Consider the following 21,294-nt stretch of genomic DNA (forward strand, 5'->3'; position numbering starts at 1 on the left):
AAAGGTAAGAGTGAATAAGTAAAGATTATAGAGCAGCAGCTACTAAAAGATTCTTTAGATCCTGGAAAATATTTAAATATTTTGTATTTTTTTTAAGATTTGAAAATATATGTTTATGTATTTACATGGTTCATTCTTACTCTTTCTGTTTTCTTTTTCTTCTATATAAAATATGATCACCAATATAGTTTTTGAAATACTGTAATTCAATACATTAGAAAAATGACTATCCTGGGTTTAAAAAAAATTCTCAGGAAGTTAAGGATGCTACTGATATATTTCTGTGTTGATTTGGGACCATCAAAGCTATTTCCCAGAGGCAGGAGAAATGGCTCATCCATTAAGAACACTTGGTGTATAACCATGAGGATCAGAGTTTGGATCCAGACCCTACATAACAAGTGAGATGTTTCACACACACCTAAAACCCTAGCTCCAGAAAGGGTGAAGATTGGAGGACCACTGGCGCTTGCTGGCTTCCAGCCTACCTGAGAAAATTCAACCCACAAGTTCAGAAGAGACTACTCTGCCTCAGTGGAATAGGAGAACAACAGAAGGACACACAACACCCTCTTCTGGCCCCCAACTGCACAAACAAGCATACACACACACACACACACACACAGAGATACATAGGTATGCATACACTCACAGACACATGTATACACATAAAATATAAGCATAAACAAATAAATATTTAAAAGCTACTATCCAATTACCATCATACTACCTAGGAATAATGACTTTTACTAAGAGAATACTGGATACAAGTTTCTAATGCTCTCCAAAGTAGAGAGAGCTAAATAATTTTCACTGTATTAGGTTGAAGGAAAAAAAGTCATAATCCTATAGTATATAATATTAATATAATAATTCACCTGCTGAATGAGATGCATGCACTTGGAAGACTGTAATCCATAAGCGTTGTTGACTACATGCGGAATGTCATAATTAGCACAAATCACAGCCAGTTCTTCTAATCTACAAACATAAACATTTACAGAAAGACATACTCATACTGTGCTTTATAAATAATTATGGAAAACTGTTATTAATAGTCTTAAGGTATATCAGGGAAAGGAAGAGGGGATGACAAACTGAACTATTCCCTCTGCAGTATCTTCGCATGTAATTCATCAGCCTGGAAATACATAGCACTTTAGAAAAACTTAGAAAACCTTTTAATGTTACCAATAAATGAGAAAAAAAAACATATTTACAAGAGGTTATGACTTGGCAGGCAGAGGCAGGATCTCTGTGAGTTTGAGGCCAGCCTAGTCTACATAGAGAGTTCCAGGCCAGCCAGGCTACATAGTGAGACCCTGTCTCAAAGAAAAAAAAAAATCTCTGACAGCAACTTTTAAATAATTTCCAGACTTCTTACAGACAAAGCACAGAGATTAGATGACACCTCACAAAGAGCTGCCATCCCCTTCCTACTGCTCTGACTGCTCACCACACTGAAGCTAGCACAGACAAAATACTAAGCATAGCTGGAAACCTTAAGAATCTCACAAATTTTTAAAAGATGCACTTCAAGTGGACCTTAATTTACAAAATAAAGGGGGGGGCAGGTTTACAACATTCCAGTACCAAAACTCACTGACATTGCCTAATAACTTGGATACATCCTCTAAAAAGTTGCTGGCTTAAAAATCTCCCCTTCTTCACTCTTTCATTTGACACCTCTCATATAAAGGCAGTGTGAAAGTCTCATTTATGGTAAGTATGGTAATGAACCACAACACAGCAGAGGTTCCTTCTCAAAACCCAATACTACTTGTGACTAAAGTCACCTTAAAAATGTCAGCACACTGCAATACTATAACTAAATTCTGTGATGCAATTACACTGATTTTTAAAAAATTTTTGTTTCACAAATAGAACTTGGAAGCAAAGCATTTTTATGCTTCTTTCCAAAAGGAGGTATTTAAAATACATGGCACAGTGAGGCAGAAGCAAATAGATCTCTGAGTTCAAGGCCAGCCCAATTCTACATAGTAAATTCCAGGCCAGTCAGAGATGCACAGCAAGACCCTGTTCTCAAATAAGTAAAGAAATGAGCAGTATGCACATCTTTTTTTTCTAGATGTGAACAAGTATGTTTTAAAACTATAAATGGGAATAAGATTATGTCTATTTGTAGAAACATTCAATTTGCTTCCTTTAAGTATTATGAATTGTGGTTTGGATAATAATGGCCCCCATACACTCATAAATTTGAATGCTTAGTCATCAGAGAGTTGCATTACTTGAGAAGGAATAGGAAGTATAGCCTTGTTGGAGATGTGTCACTGGGGGTGGGCTCTGAGGTTTCACAAGTGCAAGCCAGGCCAGTGTCTCTTCATGCTGCCTGCGGATCTGGATCTAGAACTCTCAGCTACTGCTCCAGCACCAGATCTAGCTGTGTGCCATCATGCTCCCTGCCATGATGATAATGGACTAAACCTCTGAAACTATAAGCAAGCCCCAATTAAATGTTTTCTTTTTTTATTATTATTAAGAGATAAATGTTTTCTTTTATAAGAGCTGCCGTAGTCATAGTGTCTCTTCACAGCAATAGAACACTGACTAAGACATGAATAAAACCTAATTTTTAGGGCTGGAGAGATGGATCGATCAGTCAGTAAAGTGCTTGCCTTGCAAGCATAGGAATTCAATTCCTCAGAACCCACATTAAAAACGTCAGGCATTTCGAGGCCAGCCTGGTCTACAGAGCGAGATCCAGGAAAGGCGCAAAGCTACACAGAGAAACCCTGTCTCGGGGAAAAAAAAAAAGTCAGGCATGGCAGTATGTGCCTATAATCCCAGCACCAGGCAGGCAGAGACAGGACAATCTCTGGGTCTTGAGGCTAGCCATTCTAACTGAAACAGGGAGCTCCAGGTTCAATGAGAGACCCTGTCTCAAAAAATAAAGTGGAGAATGATAGAGGAAGACACCCAAAATCAACCATTGGGGCACACACACACAAGCATGCATGTACACACACACCCCTGCCTCAAAATCAATACCAAAATTTCTTCTGTTACTAACAAAATAAACTTGGAATACACACACATATATTCTTCAGAAGATAAAAGGCACTTTTTTCATGTGTGTGCGCTAGTGAAAGAATACTCTGATAAATTCCTTGAAAATAAGGTACCACAATATTAAAGTTATTTAAAAAACAAACAAACTTGTAACTTTTAAATCATCTAAATTAATCAGATGTATTAACAGGATATAAAAAAGGTATTAAATGAAAGGCAAAGAAAATCAGAAAACAGATTTTCCATGTGAATCCCACTATATTCTAAATCAAAAGCTAATTTTAATAGTCAATAGAAGTAACATTCTTTTAATTTTCTTTTACATGGATTTCCTATTCAATATTCCCTAATAACTGACCAATAAAAACAAAAGTAAGCCGGGCGGTGGTGGCGCACACCTTTAATCCCAGCACTCGGGAGGCAGAGCCAGGCAGATCTCTGTGAGTTCGAGGCCAGCCTGGTCTACAGCACAAGATCCAGGAAAGGCGCAAAGAAACCCTGTCTCGAAAAACCAAAAAAAAAAAAAAAAAGGTATACCACTAAAATTAAGACTATAAAATCAGAAAATAAAATATACTACTAACTTTACACCGCCATTTTCATAACCTCACTCATCAAAAGCATTCATTACATCATACAACTAAAAAGTAACAAATGACAACTTGCTATTAAACCCTCCTGACTCTTCTTCTAACAGGTCTATGTGTAAAACAATGCAACACTACACACACTGAAAACGGGCTCAAAATGAAGCAAAACTCACCAGAGAAAAATAATTCTACTAACACAAACACCCACATGCTTGCTGTTTGGGGAACTGAGGTTTATTTCTATTCCATTAAAATTTTCTAGATATCAAAGAATACCATTTCTTTAATATTTCAATAGAAATTTAAAATGGCTGGTCATTAATAAACTACTACAGCATATGAAATGTAATTTTAAAACAGAACTCATAGGTTCATAAGTGACCCAAGGCAAATTTGCAAGAGCATGGCGTCAATATGATCTTTTAAAATTTGCCTGTAAGATAATAAAAGCTAACATGTGATCATCACTGCCAAACAATGAGTCTACAAACACAAAAGCTTAGCAACCAGAGTCCAAAGTCAACACGATTCTTACTACTTATTAGCACTTCTGTTAAAGATGTTGAAATGAGACCAAACCAGAGCTTCTGGCAAAAACAGAAATTTCTGTTAATAAACTTCAGCCCTATGACACTTTCAAAATAAAAAATCTGTGGCTATCTTTTATAACAGTGAACATCTGCCACCCTTATGGCTTTAATTTTCTATTTTATATTATCTTCAAAATGTGTACAACCACTGTACACACCTAGCTTAATCTCCCAATCAAAGAAATGTAAGTAATCCTAAACTATGTTATTTGTAATCTGTTAGGACGATAGTTCCTACTTAGCAAATGAATCGCAAAGCCAAAGAAACAGCGATGGGGAAAACTACTAAGTCAGCAGTTCACTTGGAAAAGCTTAAGCAATGGAAAATGACTCTGAGAGAGACTTACACTGGCAAGAGCAGGAAGGCAGACAAATAAGACGGACTAAGATTTGGATACGCGGATCTCCACCTCCACATCAGCTGTTTTTCCTTCAGCATCAAACTTCTCAACAATAATTTTCCCAAGGATCCACCTATTCTCTTAGGCCAGTATACTCACTATTTACTACCAAATGTTATCTCAACGTGCTTGAGAATTATTGGACAAAATTTATTCAAAAGACTGGTGAGCAAGCATGTACAGACCAATATTCACAAGTCAGTTACCTATCAGGCACCCTTGGAGCAAAGCAGGATGTAGTAGAATGAATGCACAGAATACGATCAGGCCCAAGTTCCTGGACTTTAGCCTCCACTGCATTCAGGTCAGTGCGCAGCTCGTCGCCTTCCAAAACATTTTCTATCACCACTGGTTTGAAACCTAACCAAGTCAACCAGAAATCTAAGCATTAGTGTCAATTAAATGCAAGATGAATCTAGAACTCTAAGAAGCAATGCAATTGCACACTAGAACTCTAAATATTTATTCAACTAGCAAGCTTTTCCTCTAGTAATAAACAGTGGCTCAGTATCGTAGTTTGAATGTAACTGGCCCCCATAAATTCATAGGTAGTGGCACTATTAGGAGGTGTGGCTTTATTGGAGTAGGTATGGCCTTCTTGGAGGAAGTATGTCACTGTGGGGGTGGGCTTTGAGGTCTCATTTATACTCAAGCATTGTCCAGTGTCTCAGACCACTTCCAGTTGCTTGAGCATCAAGATATAGTACTCTCAGCTACTTTCCAACACCATGTCTGCCTGCACACCACCATGTTGCACCATGATGATAATGGACTAAACCTCTGAAAATGTAAGCACCCCTGTAGTAGAATGTTTTAAGGTGTGTTACTTTTGTTCATGTTGCATTTGCTTAACTCTGTGAAGCTGTGTTACTTTGCCTATGTAAAACACATGATGGTCTAATAAAGAACTGGCCAATAGCAAGGCATGAGAAAGGATAAGCGGGGCTGGCAGGTAGAGAGAATACATAGAGGGAAAAATCTGGGAGGAGAGATCTAGCAGCCCAAGAAGGAAGAGGACATCAGGGGCCAGCCACCCAGCTACACAACCAGCAAGCCACGGAATAAGAGTAAGATTTACGGAAGTAAGAGAACAGGAAAGCCCAGAGGCTAAAGGTAGATGGGATAATTTAAGTTAAGGAAAGCAGGCAAGAAACAAGCCAAGCTACGGCCGGGTATTCATAAGTAAGAATAAGCCTCCATGTGTAATTTACTTGGGAGCTGGGTGGCAGCCCCCATCCCCAAAAGAGCAAAAACCTCCAACAACACACCCCCAATTAAATGTCTTTCCTTTAGGAGAGTTGCTGTGGTCATGGTGTCTCTTCACAGCAATAGAAACCCTGACTAAGACAAGAACTGGCATTAATGAGAAACAAGTCAAAGAGTGTGAAGGACAACTAGACAACCAGCCTGGATCTTTAGCACTTTAAAATGATAGGGAAGGGATTCTGTAAAGTAAGGAAAGCGCATGTTAACCAGAGGTCTACAGAGGTTAACTGCTCAGGTGTTGGTAACCAAAAGACTACTAGTCCAGTTCAAGTTCTGTCAAATAAAATGAAGCCTACTCAATTCTCTAGGAACATATCAGTTTCAGTTGAGTTTACTTTATTTCAGAGATAGCTATAACTAATAATAAAATTCAAGTACTGAAATAAATCACACCCATAAACTTTATGTTTTACCACTAAAGAAAACTATTAATTTCAGTCACCTGGAGATCACTGATCCATCTCATGGCCCAAGAGTCCTTCAGATTTTTAATTGAAATACTGCACTTAACTAGCATATAATTAAAGATCACCCCACGAATAATTATGCAAACTTTAATGGTAAGTGTAAGTATATATAAGCTTACAAGTTGCTAAAACAAAATAAATGCTAAATTTTATGAATACTTAACTACAATTTCTTTAAAGCATGAATATGGAGCACATTTAATTTTTCATTTACCTATCTCTATATAAAAATCTGAGTTTTCCCATTGGATGTTTAAAACATTACATATGCTGCATGTCTTTTACCTGCAGTGACCATGGACTTAAAGCAGGACTTCTGGTCTATCCGTGGCCATATGATATACTTGGCCTTTGGTCTTTTGTGTCGTAATGTTAAGAAACACAAGGTTAGACTCATGCCGGTTGCCATCGGAACTACAAAGCAACTGGCCACTGAATGAACACCTACAAATAAGAAATAAAGCAATTTATTATCCCATTTAAAAAAAAAAACAAAACTAAACTAAAAGTCAACATCCTTCTGGAAGAAATGATGAAGTTTCTTTTATAAAATAACATAGACTGTAACGCTAGTGTTTTTCTTTCTCATTTGCTCTCATGAAACTCATTATTAAAAGTCTTTTCTAGGGCTATTTTCTGTCTTGTTCTGAAACAGGGTTACATATGTGCCCTTTTAAAAACTACTCATATTGTTTTTGAAGAGCTATAAATGCAAGAAACTAGTGTGCTGTCTATTCACAAGTCACATTATGATTGACAGGATACATACCGGCCAGCTTTATGACATTAAGCACCAAAGAATTGGTAATTTTGTTCAAGAGGCTAGAGCCTGCAGCTTTTGGCTGCACTGCAGAAATATCACCGGATCGTCCAATTCCATGGATGAACCTAAGCAAAAAAATGGACCAAAAACTGTACAAATACATTCAGTGTTCAGTAATCAATACACAGGCTTATAAATAAATAACCAAACACTAGCAAAGTCAGACTTCCACTGTTCTACGTGCACTTCATAAATGACTAACGTGGAAATACCTTAAGTGAAAGTTTCACTGTGTTATAGTAGCTAATTTCCAGAGACAACCATATCAATTTCTCTTCTCCTGTTGGTCCACACCAAGAGATAGTCTAATTCTCTCACATATCTAAATCCCTATGTGGGGGTGTCCTATCTTGCTTGACTGGGAAAAATATAAAAAGCGATTGTCTGGAGCCTCTAAGTTCTAGAAGGTCATAAGAAGCACTGAAGTCTTCATCAGACTTCTTGGAGAGTTTGCTAGTATATATTGCCTCTCAAAATCCAGCTGACATGTTGGGAGGAGCTCACATCACAGGAAGAGGCAGGCTGAACACTCAGTCATGTAATCCAAGTCATCTTTATAGACTGCTGACTCTAACATTCAACAAACTATACTCTTAGCTGACATTTGACAACTGCACCAGAAACTCAAACACTCAGCTACTGAGCTCAGTTAACACAGAACTGGAGAAATGAAATAGTGACCATTAACCTTTAGAGTGCTCTGTTTAAAACCATGGTACAGAGAACATTCTATTCCCTCTTTCCTTCCGCAAACACAGCAGTGGGACAGATCCTAACCTGAAGGAACTGAATGTCCTGACCTGCTGCTGGTGGTAACAGTGGTCTTTTGAGCTGGGATCTCACTATTTCTGCTCCCTCCCCATTTCTGCTAAGTGCTGGGATTCCAGGCAATTCTACCACACCTGGCAAAAACTGCCCCAATTTTTTTAAAATTATGTTTCTTTAAAACGAGTATACAAATCCACTTGTCTTCAAAAGCCCTATCCACTTACGGATGCCTCTGAATGCTCTTTTAAATGAAGAAATGATCCTTCTGTAAACTCAATCTCTTACTTCCACTAGATCAGAAACTGTGTATAAGGAGAGTATCAGAGTACTAGTACTGTACTTCCTCACAAGCACACTGTACGTATAAGCCTTCTACATATATTATATACGAACCATGTTACCAGGGCACTGTTAGACGGGAAACCTACATCCATACTCTTTATCATCAGTTCATTCTGCAAATGCTCTTATTAAAATAAAATTTTAGTATGCCTCAAAAACTGCACCTTGATTTAAAAATCAAGAAGGTTTTTTAAGAGTTCATATTTCTCACAGAAAGGGTAGAAGATGAAAATAAGCATTCATATCTAAAAGCACTATCAATAATTAAATCATTTTTGCCAGGCGGTGGTGGCTCATGCCTTTAATCCTAGCACTTAGGACACAGAAGCAGGTCTTGAAGAAAATAAATAAATAAATAAATAAACCACTTTCAGAATGGATTTAAAAAAAAAAGCTTTCAAAACCAACGCGAATAATGTAATCATCTAATAACCCTGTTCCTCCATCGATTGCAACAAAAAGAAGCACTTATAAAATGGGATTCAGTTGGGCGGCAGTGGCACACGCCTTTGATCCCAGCACTCGGGAGGCAGAGCCAGAACTCTGTGAGTTCAAGGCCAGCCTGGTCTACAGACCAAGATCTAGGACAGGCACCAAAGCTACACAGAGAAGCCCTGTCTCAAAAAACAAAAAAAAAAATAATAAAATAATAAAATGGGAGTCAGATGCTGATAAAGCATGCTTTCAAGTTCATTCTTCTCCAATAAAATCTGCAATTTAAAAAGGAAATATGGCTGGGTGTGGTAGCACATGTCTTTAATCCTGCCATTCAGGAGGAAGGGACAGGTGAATCTCTATAAATCCAAGGCCAGCATGATCTACATAGTGAGTTCCAGGATGGCACAGTTACACAGTGAGACTCTGTCCTAAAAACTAAAAAAAGAAAGAAAGATAACTATGATGTATGTCAACTGAAATTTAAAAAAAAAAAAAAAAAAAGCCACACCAACATTAAACATTCTACAAGGCTGTTTGAACTTCTATAATTGTGGTAAGTTGGCAAGTTGCAGGTCCAGAACCAAAATATCTTTCCTGTGTATGACTTACCTCCATGACTATTAGGTAAATCCTTCTGGAAAGGACAGAGACCTGGAATGGACTTCACCTACCCAAAGGCTTACGACAGGATTTCCTTGCTTTGCTGTAACTGGTCTATCTCCATATTTCTACTAGTGTATTTTAAAAGGGTCTATGATTTTCTGTTCTGTGACCATTTTAGTATAAACATTTTATGAAACTGTTACATCAGAACATGACATTTGGTGTCACCTGTCACATACACATAACTGGAGGTACTCTTACTCCTTTTGAAGTCAACTGTGTTTTTTGTATTGACAACCAGATAGATTTACTAGGTTAAATATTATCAAGACACAGAGCTGTTGACCATGAAGTATCCAAAGGGGAAACCACCACATATTAGAACTTCAACTCTGTCACAAAAAGCACCTGCTCAGAGTGTTCCCATCTCCCAGTTCCACTTGGTTTCCATGCCAATTTGAAAAAGGAAGAAATTATTTCTGAGTGGAAACTTTAAAATTCAGTAAGAATATCATCACCATTATTTTAAGCTCCTCCCACTCCACCTGAGGGGCAGGGGGAGCCCAAATGTTTTCAGAACTAATTTAAGGAACATACCTGTAATGGCGACGAGCAACCAAAGCAGAGGCCACTCTCCCTTCCCTTTCTCCCACACCACAATTACCCAAGAAATTGTTGCTATCCATGATTGCAAGCTCATGCAGAAAGAGTTCAAGTGTGCTGTCATCCCAGCCATCCTCTGGACACTTGCCCTTAAAAAAAAAAAAAAAAGTGATAACTGATATTCAGAAAAATTATCGTTCCCTAAAACCCCACGTCAATGTGCTTGAATTTTTCAAATGTGTTTTGTGTTATGCCCCTTGATTCCTCAAATCAGAAATAAACTCAGCAATTATGAAGACACTGCCAACTGACCAAACGTTCGTTCGTGTATGCTACTTGACTACAAACTAGAGATTCCGAATAGATGTAATACAGAGACACTTAAGTTTGCCGGGATTCTTAAATCTCAGTTAAGTTAGGGTAACTGAAAAGGCAATGCCCTCAAGGCAGAGTTTTCAAACTTCGGGGGCACTCGAGTTCGGGGCTACTGTCAGGAGCGAGGCCTGCCTGAGGGCTCTGGCGGAAAGCTGCCTTCTGGAGCTGGTTTGCCAACAACACGCGTTCCCCGGGTGGCCCAGGCTGGCCGAAGACCTGGACTTTGGCAGTTCCGCGCACACTCAGGAGCGCGCTGCCCCTCCCCTCCCCGAAGACGCAGAACCCGGGCACCGAGGCCGGGGAATACCTGCTCTAGAAGCAGCTGGATGAGGTGCTCGTGCGCACGCCGAGCCTCGCAGCCCTGCCTCACGTACGCCGCCGAAACTCGCCGCTCGCCCGCCGCGAAGCTCTCGGGGTTCATGACGACGCCCGCAAGCAAAACACACGCCGAGACCCAGGATGCAGCGCGCCGCCTGGACGGTACGGGGCGACCGCGGACCCAAAACACCCCAGGACGCCGGCTTCCGCTTCTGCGCATGGGCCGAGCCGGCGGCCCGCACTCCTCTTCCCCCTCGCCTCCACACACGCCTCCCCCCACACACACACCTCACACACACACATCTCACACACCTCACACACCTCACACACACATCTCACACACCTCACACACACACCACCACCACCATCGCCTGGGAAGAGGGTAGAGGCCTTGAGCATTCCTAAGGGAGTTGGCAGGTTTAGCAGGTTTCAGGCGCGGGGGGAAGAGGCGTTAACTTGGGCTAGGTAAACCCTCTTAGAGCAGGAACTCCAGGACTTCCAGGAGAAAGCTGAGAAAGCGGAAGTGCCACTGTGGGGGCTTCTCCAGAAATGAAGATTTCTGATCTGCTCCAGGCGTGTTGTTTCAGTCTTCCCCAGACCGCGTCAGATTCCAGAACCTTACATCCATACCTTGATGTGTTTCAACATTTATATTTACATTACATTTAGGAAATGATAAAGCCCTACTCCTATGGGATTTAGCTCATGATACTTTTTTCATTTCAAGTTATGCAATAACTGAGTCCATCACCCTACTATTGGAAGAGGAACTTAAGGAGTGTCTTACCTGAGTCCTGGAGCTTTCTGGACTTCATTTAGATGTACAGAATTCCTTTGAGAACCTTGTACTAATATTTCTTGGTCATGAATAGTCTATCTTTAGAATGTAGTACTCTACCCAATGGAAGAACATATGTACTTGCATGCCATCAAGAGAGCAAACATGGCCTACAAATTCTACATGACTATGAGATGTTTGAGGGGAGAAAAGTTCCTCATTTCTGCTGGAACCCACAACCAAAAGGGAGGAGAAGCTAAGGCATTCTGTGATGCACTCCTACTTTTTAGGTTGGTAGCCAAATAAAAATAAAGGCTCATATGAAAAGAAAGGATATGTGGAAAATAACGACAATGTTCTGAGAGATCACTGTGCCAAGCTAGAATTCTTATCCATTAATCCTTGACCATATAAAGGTCACAGCTCTTCTGCCATCCAAAGACGCCATTGTACAATACCAGTGTTTCGTTCCTTGCCTTTGAAAAGAAAGAGTGGAGGAAATGTGGTTGGACCTTTTACTCAGCTAATCTCTGGGCCTCCCAGGACAGTGGCTTGGGGCTATCAGATATCTTCAAAGGATATCACATGTCTCTATGAAGCCACTCATAGACAAGCTGGTTACTCTCCCAAGTCAACATTAGCTGTGAAGCTTTACAAATATCACTGAGGTTAGCTGAGAATCATGTGCAACCTGCCTACAACATAGTCTAGGAAAAATCTAAATAGTGGACTGAGCCATGACCTTTTCACCATTTTTAGATTTATTTTTTAAATACCTTTTAGCTATTGTATGTATGTCTGTTTTCAGTATGGTCTACACTATTTCCTTGCCAAAAGCTACAGCCTTTGCGGTCACTGAAAGTTATTTGATTTTGTTTTAACCTGGGTCGGGGGAGAGAGAGAGAGAGAGAGAGAGAGAGAGAGAGAGAGAGAGAGAGAGAGAGAAGAAGAAGAAGAAGAAGAAGAAGAAGAAGAAGAAGAAGAAGAAGAAGAAGAAGAAGAAGAAGAAGAAGAAGAAGAAAGGAGAGGAGAGGAGAGGAGAGAAGAAGAAAAGGAAAGAAAAGAAAATCCTGCTGGGTGGTGGTGCATGCCTTTAATCCCAACACTCAGGAGGGCAGCGGCAGGCAGATATCTATGAGTTTGAGACCAGCCTGATCTACAGTGTGAGTTCCAGGACAGCCAGGGCTACACACAGAGAAACCTTGTCTTAAAAAAACAAAACAAGGTTTGGGGATTTAGCTCAGTGGTAGAGCGCTTGTCTAGCAAGAGCAAGGCCCTGGGTTCGATACTCAGCTCAAAAAAAAAATCTTAATAGTGACTAAGGCACATACCTTATGCAATTACTACTGTAAGGCATTACTCCTTACTCAATTGCAATTCTGAAGAATATATAATCTTTACTGAAAACTACACTGCCCTTGCAATTCTTTTTGATGAGTTGAAAGGACCAATAACATCCTCACATTTAAATTAGCAAAACTTTAAGACATCCTTAAGCTTCCTTGGCCAAAGGTGTTTCCACTCCCACAAATCTGTATGACTGTGTACTCCATTACTCTAGGGATACATAGGTTTTTCCTATAAATTATTAGCTGGAGGGCCCATGAATTAGAAATTTCACCTCTAGTAATAGAATCTGCCCTACACACATAGATATAACAAAATATTGCACAGGATCCATGTTCAATACCTAGACCTAGCCTAGTACTATTCTAGTATTCCCACAGCATCTTCCCAAGCAGCCTATTCATTGTAATCTCAACAAAGAACGTTCATCTCTTGGAAGGGACAGAAGAGACTCTTCTTGGCCCTCGCTGGAAGGAATCTTCTTTGGTACAGTTAACATCAAACACAAACGTGAAATTCTAGAGAGTCAGTCTTTGGGCTCACATTTCACAACTAGAGAAGCAATGTGGAGCAGCCAGTACAGACGTCAGCAGAAAGGTTTCTCAAAAACTCCAAAATAGAGGCTGGGCCAAGGAGCACAGTTCTTTGATTCCCAGCACTTGAAGGCAGAGAGATGCAGATCTCTGTGAGTTCAAAGCTATCCTGGTACTATGTAGTAAATTCCAGATCATCCAGGGCTATGTGGTGAAATCCTGTCTCCAAGAACAAAAAAAGCCTACAAAGTAGTACTATAGATCTGCCACAAAGACACCTGCACATCCACATTTATAGCTTCACTAGTCATAATATTTAAGAAATTAAAAACCAGTTTATGCTGGGCAGTGGTAGCACACGCCTTTAATCCCAGCACTCCGGAGGCAGAGCCAGGTGGATCCCTGTGAGTTCAAGGCCAGCCTGGTCTACAGAGCGAGATCCAGGACAGGCACCAAAGCTACACAGAGAAGCCCTGTCTCAAAAAATCAAAAGGAAAAAAAAAGGAAAACCAGTTTATATGTCCATTAAGAAATGAATGGAAAAAATAATGGAGCATGTATAACTAGTAGAATTTTATGCAGGCATAAAGAAAAGCTAAGTCATAACATTTTCATGAAGATGGACAGAATTGAAAACTATTATTCAGGGAAAAAAGCCAGATTCAGAATGACAAATATGTCATGTTTTCTCTCAAATTTAGATCATATATATGTATATATATATATATATATATATATATATATGGAGGGGGTAGATATGGAACAAAGAAAGGGATCATGAAAAAGAAATCTTAAGAGGGGAGGTGTTATGGGGAGACTATTAGAGAAGACCACTCAGATACAGTTTATAGCCAATTGAAAGTCTTTATTCCAATTGGCTGGGACTACACTCAGGTATATGGGACCCAAGTGCATAGAGCAGACAACTTTTAAAGGCAAAAACCACATTGTGTTATTTTGCTCAGCAGCTTCAGGGGTAACTTTTGTGCAAGCAAGCAGTTAGCTGGAGGGGGAGGTTTTGCACAAGCAGGCAGTTTAACAGAAGCCAAGATAAATTAGCTGGAGCATCTTGGCCTCAAGTACCTAGAGTAGACTTGGATAATTTTCCATAGGATTCTCCATCAAGAAGACCAAATTCTAGTCAAACCTAAAATGGCCTCAGCAATAATAGGAGATGGAGGAACCTCGGCACTCTTGCCCTGTCACAGGGATATAAAGAGGGTAACAAACACATGCAACATCAAGCAAACAAGGCTTTTGGGGGAAGGAAAGGAACACTGAGAGAGAAAGGATGGAGGAAAGGAGAGAGAAAGGGGGTTCAAGAACAAAGTATGTATGGAAATACCAGAATGAAACCCACTTCTCTGTGTACTAACATGTTTTTTTTTACTCATAAAAGAAAGCAGATCAGAACTGTGTCAGAATGAAAAGTTAACCCGACAAGATACTTCAAAGAGGATTTTAAAGAGATCTTTCAGAAACAGCCCATCTTCTAAAGCTATAGGCTACACAGGACCTTCAGAACAAGCTGATGACCTCAGAGTAGATGGCTCCTTTCCAGGCATTAAACCAAGGTCCCCATCTACTTGTTTTAGCTATAAAATCTGCTCACTTCCTTTCTCATTTTTAGACAGGCCCTGGCTTTTAGCCTCTCTTCTTTTTGTTCTTGTGTTGGCGTAGGCCAGGACACAGTTATTCTGATGCCATTCACTTCCCTCACTCACAGTGAATGCTACATGGACCATCTATCACTAGTCCGAGTGATTAAAACACCCAGGCAATTTCAACCTCATTAAACAAGACCAGAGGGAATCTCAACCACTGGGGCTCCTGCTTGCAATTACATGAACAAGTGATCATAAATGATTCAGCCTATCACTTTACTTGTGTCCATCCCTCCCTGAAAAGAAAAGATTTTCATTATAATATTGATCAGACCAAGAGTGTTTCTGAATTTGAATTCAACAACCTTAATAGGTAATGGGCCAAATCCTGGCCACCTGGAAGTGACTAGTTGAGATGCAAATATATATCCCAGCTAATAGAAAGCCTTGGTTTCTACCTTGTGTCGTGAGTCACCACTTCCCCTGTCCCTGTATCTCCCTGTGTCCCCATCTGAATCCACCTTCCATTTGGAGAGGACACTGAAGGGCTCTAGTAGGCACAAGCATGGCAAACATGGCTCTGGCAGGCCTTGCCCTCCCCCATTCCCTCTGCCTTGCTAAACTGTTAGATTACATTCTAAAGCTGGCCACCAAGGTCTTTTCATTTGGCCACTTCCTCCTCCTGAGGCTGACCACCAAGGTCCAGCCATCAGGCCATCCAATCAAAATTAACCAACTCAAGCCGGGCAGTGGTGGCGCACGCCTTTAATCCCAGCACTTGGGAGGCAGAGCCAGGCGGATCTCTGTGAGTTCGAGGCCAGCCTGGACTACCAAGTGAGTTCCAGGAAAAGGCGCAAAGCTACACAGAGAAACCCTGTCTCGAAAAAACCAAAAAAACAAACAAACAAAATTAACCAACTCATCCTAACACAGGGGGTTACTCTTTTCCTTTTATAAACTGTCGTTTGCCTGCGGGCCTCTTCTGTCTCCTCTCTATTCCGAGGCAGTCCTTTGCCCCTCCCAGGACAAGTATCCCTTCCCTCTCTCCCTTGTCCCTCTTCTCCCCTCTGCCTTGTCTTCTGTCACCTGTATTTGTCCCTCTGCTGTCTCCTTTGTGCTGAGAACTTGGTCTTGGTGTGTCCTGTGCCCATTCCTCAGACACCTAACCCTATTTGCCTCACACTAATACTTCTTGTGCTTTAGGAATGCTATTCCAAGATATGTCTGTATGTATTTTCCTCCTGCTCCATCTCAGGATCACCATTCCCAAACCAATCACATAAGATGCCCCACTTCTGCGGGGGAGGGGAAAGGGAGGAGGCTTGTAGGAGCCAGAGGGGTTGAGGACACCACAAGAACACAGCCCACAGAATCAACTAAGCAGGGCTCATAGGGGCTCAGACTGAAGCGACAAACAAGGATCCTGTTTGGGGTCTGAGCGAGATCCTCTACATATACCTTATGGTTGTATAGCTTGCTGTTCTTGTGGGACTCCCAACAATGGGAATTGTTTTTACCTGCACTTGGGACCTTTTTCTTCCTACTGGATTGCCTCATCCAGCCTTGATATGAGGACATGTGTCCAGTCTTATTGTATCTTGTTTGGCACCATGTTCTTTTCTTTTTTCTTTTCTCTTCTTCTTTTTTTTTTTTAAGGTAAATGGAGGAGGAGTGAATCTGGGGAGGTAGGGGAGGAACTGGGAGGACTGGAGGGTGGGGAAATTGTGGTCAGGATGTAATATATGAGAGTAACTGCTTTTTCCCCCATTGGCTGGGTACGTGTTCAGCATATAGTGTAGCCCTATCCCAAACTCCCCACCATTCTAGGGCATGAGATCCCCTCCTCCTCTCTCAGACATGCAGGCTCAGTCACAGAGCAGGCTGTAATATTTTTTAATAATTATTTTTATTTGTGTGAATATATATTTGTCTGTGTGAATGTATGGCATGTATGTATGGGTGCCCCCAGAGGCCAGAAGAATGTGTTGACTCTGTGGGGTTACAGAAATTGGGAACCTACAATGTTGGGTGCTGGGAACCCAAATAGGTTTCTTTGAAAGAGCAATGAGCTCTCTACCACTGAGCCATGCCCCCACTTGAGCTAGCCTAACTGAGCAGAGGCCAGGCACCAGCTAGGGGAGGGACCAGGGGCCTCCAGCTTTTTTGCGAAGTGGTAAACTTAAGTCTACGAAGGCACCATTGGTATTGGAAATAGACCGTTTCTGTTTATTATTATTATTGTTATTGTTATTGTTATTGTTAGCCCTCTGTTTTCTTTCTGAGCCCTTTGTAATGCCGGTGGGAGAGATTCAATTCAACTGAGCCTGCGGATCTCTAAGGTGCCCAAGGAAAATGTGTGAATCTGTCCCCTGACAATTGGAGAAGCACTGCAGTCCTCGGGTGGCATGGCTGAAGATTAGGGACACCTGCCCTAGTTCATCTTCCCGTACAAAGTGTCTGGGAAACTGGAAGAAAGTTCAAGGAAACCTTTAATGAAACCAAAGCTGGGGAAAATGGTAGCGCACCAAACAAGGAGGGACAAGCTGGTGAGCTGGGGGGAGGCCTAAGAAGGAGCCACCTTAAAAGATTAAAAAAAAAGAACCACCATGAGTCTTTGTCCATTGAGGCATTTATTGAAACTGTACGATGGAGAATGGCAAAAAAAATTATGCCCAGCCCTCTCCTATCAACCGAGGAAGAAAACTTTAACTACATTCTGTTACTGCAGCAGTCAGCTGAAGGCTGTTCCCTGTGGCTGCAAACTAGGGCTAGGTGTCTGACATAAGGGAGCTGTGCACTTGACCTCTTAGTTTCGGTGGCCTTGGCCAGCAAGGCACAGACTCGCTGCCATCTGTTTCTCTTTTAGCTCCATGGCCAGTTTAAAATCTTAAGCTGTGCCTTTTTTCGTTTCGGGGTTTGTTTGTTGTTTGGTGTGTGTGTGTGTGTGTGTGTGTGTGTGTGTGTGTGTGTGTGCTCGCCTGTTTCTTTCTCAGACAGGGTCTCACTTGGTACTCTCAACTGGCCTGGAATTCACTATATAGACCAGGCTATCCTGGAACTCAGCGATACACCTGCCTCTGCCTCCTGAGTGCTGAGATTACAGATGCGACCCCCACCCAGCCCAAGCTGCTTGTTTTTAACTAAGCAGTGACAAGCAGTTTGAGAACTGCTTGCTGATGTGTTAGCATCCGAAAAGTTTTCAGCTGCCTTTTTGAGAATCTGCCTCCTCTCCCAGTTCTCAAACCTCCTGCTTTACCCGAATTACACCATAAATCTAAATCCAAAATCTGAGGTTGAGGTGGGAATTCACTAACCCTCCAATCATCTCCTACTCCCACAAAGTCTGACCTGCAGTCAAAACATGGACAAAAACACACTCCCTGGTCAGTTCTTAGTTATCTGCACGGGGCTTATTCAAAAGCAATTATTTTCATTCAAATAGTTGCCTAACTGAAACAGCCAGGCTCAAGATCAAAGGTGGGGGTTCAAAGCATGTCCTGATGTGCTTTGTGATCTCAGGTAACTGACTTCACTTCTCTGTGCTTCAGTTCCCTGTCCTTTAAAGGACTCCATGGGAATACCTTCTTCACACAGAGGTTACAAATGCATAAAATAGCAGACCTAAATGTAAGGTTTTGGTCCTTATTTACGTCCTTTAATTACGTCATCAGCCTTCGCCGGCTTCCCAGCCTAAAAAGCGGTTGGGCCCTCTGTGGGCTCTCTCTGTCCCCTCTCCTTTGCGCTCCTTCCCCCCATCGGTCCCCCTCTCTCCCTCTCCCCCCCTTCTCTCTCTCTCTCTCTCTCTCTCTCTCTCTCTCTCTCTCTCTCTCTCTCTCTCTCTGTCTTTCTCTGTCCCCCCCCCCCAATAAAGCTCTAAAAAGGTAACCATGGCTATGATTCTTTCAATCAGCATGCTCCTCCACGGGCACGCTCCTCTGCGGGCATGGCCGCCGCGGGCGGTGACCAGCCACGAGGGGCAGCTCGGCGGCATAACCAACACTAAATAAATAGTAGGAATTGGTTCTTGACTACCTTAGCGGTGTCGGGTTGGGGTTCCATTTTGTGGAGTGGGCCTTAAATCCAAGTTAAAAAAATGTTTAGTTACTGTTATGGAGTCTGTGACCCCTGGGAAAAGACCATAGAATCAATCCAATTATAATTAAAAGATTTATTGATTAGCCGCTAGCAGAATGAACAATCTCTGAGCCAAATTTGAGATTGCTGTGAGATTGGGTAAGGGAAAGATTTTTAAAGGGGAAAACCACAAGACCTTCAATGTCTATGCAAGCAAGCCAAAACTGATCTGTTCTGCCAAGTTAAGTGACCCCAAACAAACTTTGGGTATCTGTGTAAGCGAGTTACAGATGCCAAAATGCAATTAGTCATATCATAAAAAGCAGATAGTCACAGCTGTACATGGGTATGGGGGTCACTGAGTCAGAGTTCCTGGGAACTTATCTTCCAGGGCCTTGAGCCAAAGACAAATGACTAGTGGGCACCGAGATGGATGCTTAAAATAAAACGGAGTTTCTTTAGCCATCACTGTCACTCCTGTGACGTTTGTGCCACTGTCGTCCCAGTATATCTTGCCAGCCAGTCACTGTTATATATAGAGCGCCTCCTCTGGTAGCATGCAGAGGACCCTCCAGCACCATGAACATTAGTCAGTAGGAGTGAAGATTCTAGTTAGGCACCAGCTCAACTTCCCCATGTTTGATGACTTAAGTAAGTGTAAGTGTTAGCTTCAGCAGTAGGACCTTACCATCAGGCCAAGAACCGAAGACCAAGTAGGCCATAGGCCCTAAGGGAAAACCTAATACTATTATTCTGCTAAGGAACATAGCATAAAATGACTAATGACATACTGCTGTACTCACAGGTCAGTGCCTCACTCAACCCTCATCAGAGAAGCTGCTTCTTGCAGTAGATGGGAATTAACACAGAGGCCCACAACTCGACAATGTGCAGAGAGTGAGAGACTTGGAGCATTCGGTCCTAAAGGGGATGTCTTCATCAAGTTGCTCCCCTCCATGCTCAGAGATCCATGTGGAGAAGGAGACAGAAAGATTGTAAGAGCCAGAAGTGATGGATGACTCCAAGGAAACAGTACCTTCCAGACACAGCGCGACTGTACACCTATGAACTCCCAGAGACTGTGGCAGCATGCACAAGCTCTGCAGGGGTCCACGGCAGAGAGAGGGAAATGGACATGGAGTCCCACCCCTAACCAAGATGCTATTTGTAATTGGTATCTGCTAGCCAAGAGAAAATCCATTTTCTTCCGTGGAGCCTCACTGGGTCTATCAACCACAGGGCAGGCCCCATGCTCAGGAGTAGGGCCAACACAAAATGAACTCCATGGTGGTTTTGTTGTTGTTGTTGTTTTGTGGACTTTATGCTTTGTTTTGCCATTTCTTGTCTTACTGGTTTTTTGTTTGTTTGTCTTGATTTTTGCTCTTGGGTTTTTGGTTTTTGTTTTTTTTTCTGATAGAGGCTTTCTCTGTGTAGCCTTGCTCCTAGAACTCCTTCCGTAGACCATACTGGTCTCCACCTCAGAGATCCAACTTCCTGTCTCCCAAGTTCTGAGATTAAAGGTGTGTACCACCACACCTGGTTGTGAATTGTTTGTTGTTTTGTCTTTTTTTTTTTTTTTTTTTGGAAAGAGCTAGAGAAGCCAGGCTGTGGTGGTGCTCACCTTTAATCTCAGCACACAGGAGGAAGAGGTAAGGCAGATATCTGTGAGTTGGAGGCCAGGCTGGTCTACAAAGCTCCAGGACAGCCAGAGCTGTTACACAGAGAAACCCTGTCTTGAAAAATAAAAAAAAATAAAAAAATAAAAAAATAAAAAAAAAAAAAGGAAAGACCTAGAAGATATAAAGTTGTGTGGGCAAGGAGGTGAGGAAGTTCTGGGAGGAGTTGGAGAAGTGGAAAAACCTGATTGAAATATATTGTATGAAAATAGTAAAAATAAAATATCAGTAATTAGTATTTGCTTGACCTTATAGACAGGCAAAAATGAGCAAAGCCCTTGAGAAATAGCCGGTGTCCTGCGGGAGAATAAATGCAGGCCTGAGTACAGAGTTGTGGCACATGACTAAAAACCCTCATGCAGTATGGAGGAAGGATTTCGAAACACACTAGGGTTCTGGCCAAAGACAGGGAAAAAGAAAGTTCCAGGAAGAGGGAAGTGAAAGAGCCATTGTGTGTGATAAAAACAACCCGATAGACCTTTCTGGGCCAGCTTCAAAGGCCTGCTTGAACTTGTGTGGTCAGATTTCAAAAGCTCCAGCAAATGCTTCCTGCTTGCAGCAACGGTGTCCTTAGGCAATTCCGTTCCCTGTCCCACCCTGACCCTGGCATTGGCCGCGCCACTGTGTCTGCCCAACAGGACCAAAGTGGAGTTGAACAAAGAGCT

General features: G+C 41.8%; 1 protein-coding gene across 1 annotated transcript in view; it reads right to left on the reverse strand.

Moving 5' to 3' along the window:
- Sepsecs (Sep (O-phosphoserine) tRNA:Sec (selenocysteine) tRNA synthase) overlaps positions 1-10,778 on the reverse strand; it is a 33,493-nt gene extending 22,715 nt beyond the window's left edge. The window contains exons 1-6 of the mRNA XM_052734928.1: positions 10,607-10,778; positions 9,919-10,073; positions 7,117-7,235; positions 6,633-6,791; positions 4,821-4,974; positions 879-981 (exon numbers count right to left, since the gene is read on the reverse strand). Of these exons, the coding sequence (XP_052590888.1) occupies positions 879-981; positions 4,821-4,974; positions 6,633-6,791; positions 7,117-7,235; positions 9,919-10,073; positions 10,607-10,720 (804 nt within the window). The 5' untranslated portion in view covers positions 10,721-10,778. The remainder of the gene's footprint in view (positions 1-878; positions 982-4,820; positions 4,975-6,632; positions 6,792-7,116; positions 7,236-9,918; positions 10,074-10,606) is intronic.
- Between the last annotated feature and the right edge of the window lie 10,516 nt (positions 10,779-21,294).

Source organism: Peromyscus californicus, unplaced genomic scaffold (assembly GCF_007827085.1).
Source record: "Peromyscus californicus insignis strain IS unplaced genomic scaffold, ASM782708v3 Scaffold_13__1_contigs__length_99412109, whole genome shotgun sequence".
Lineage (NCBI taxonomy): Eukaryota > Metazoa > Chordata > Mammalia > Rodentia > Cricetidae > Peromyscus > Peromyscus californicus.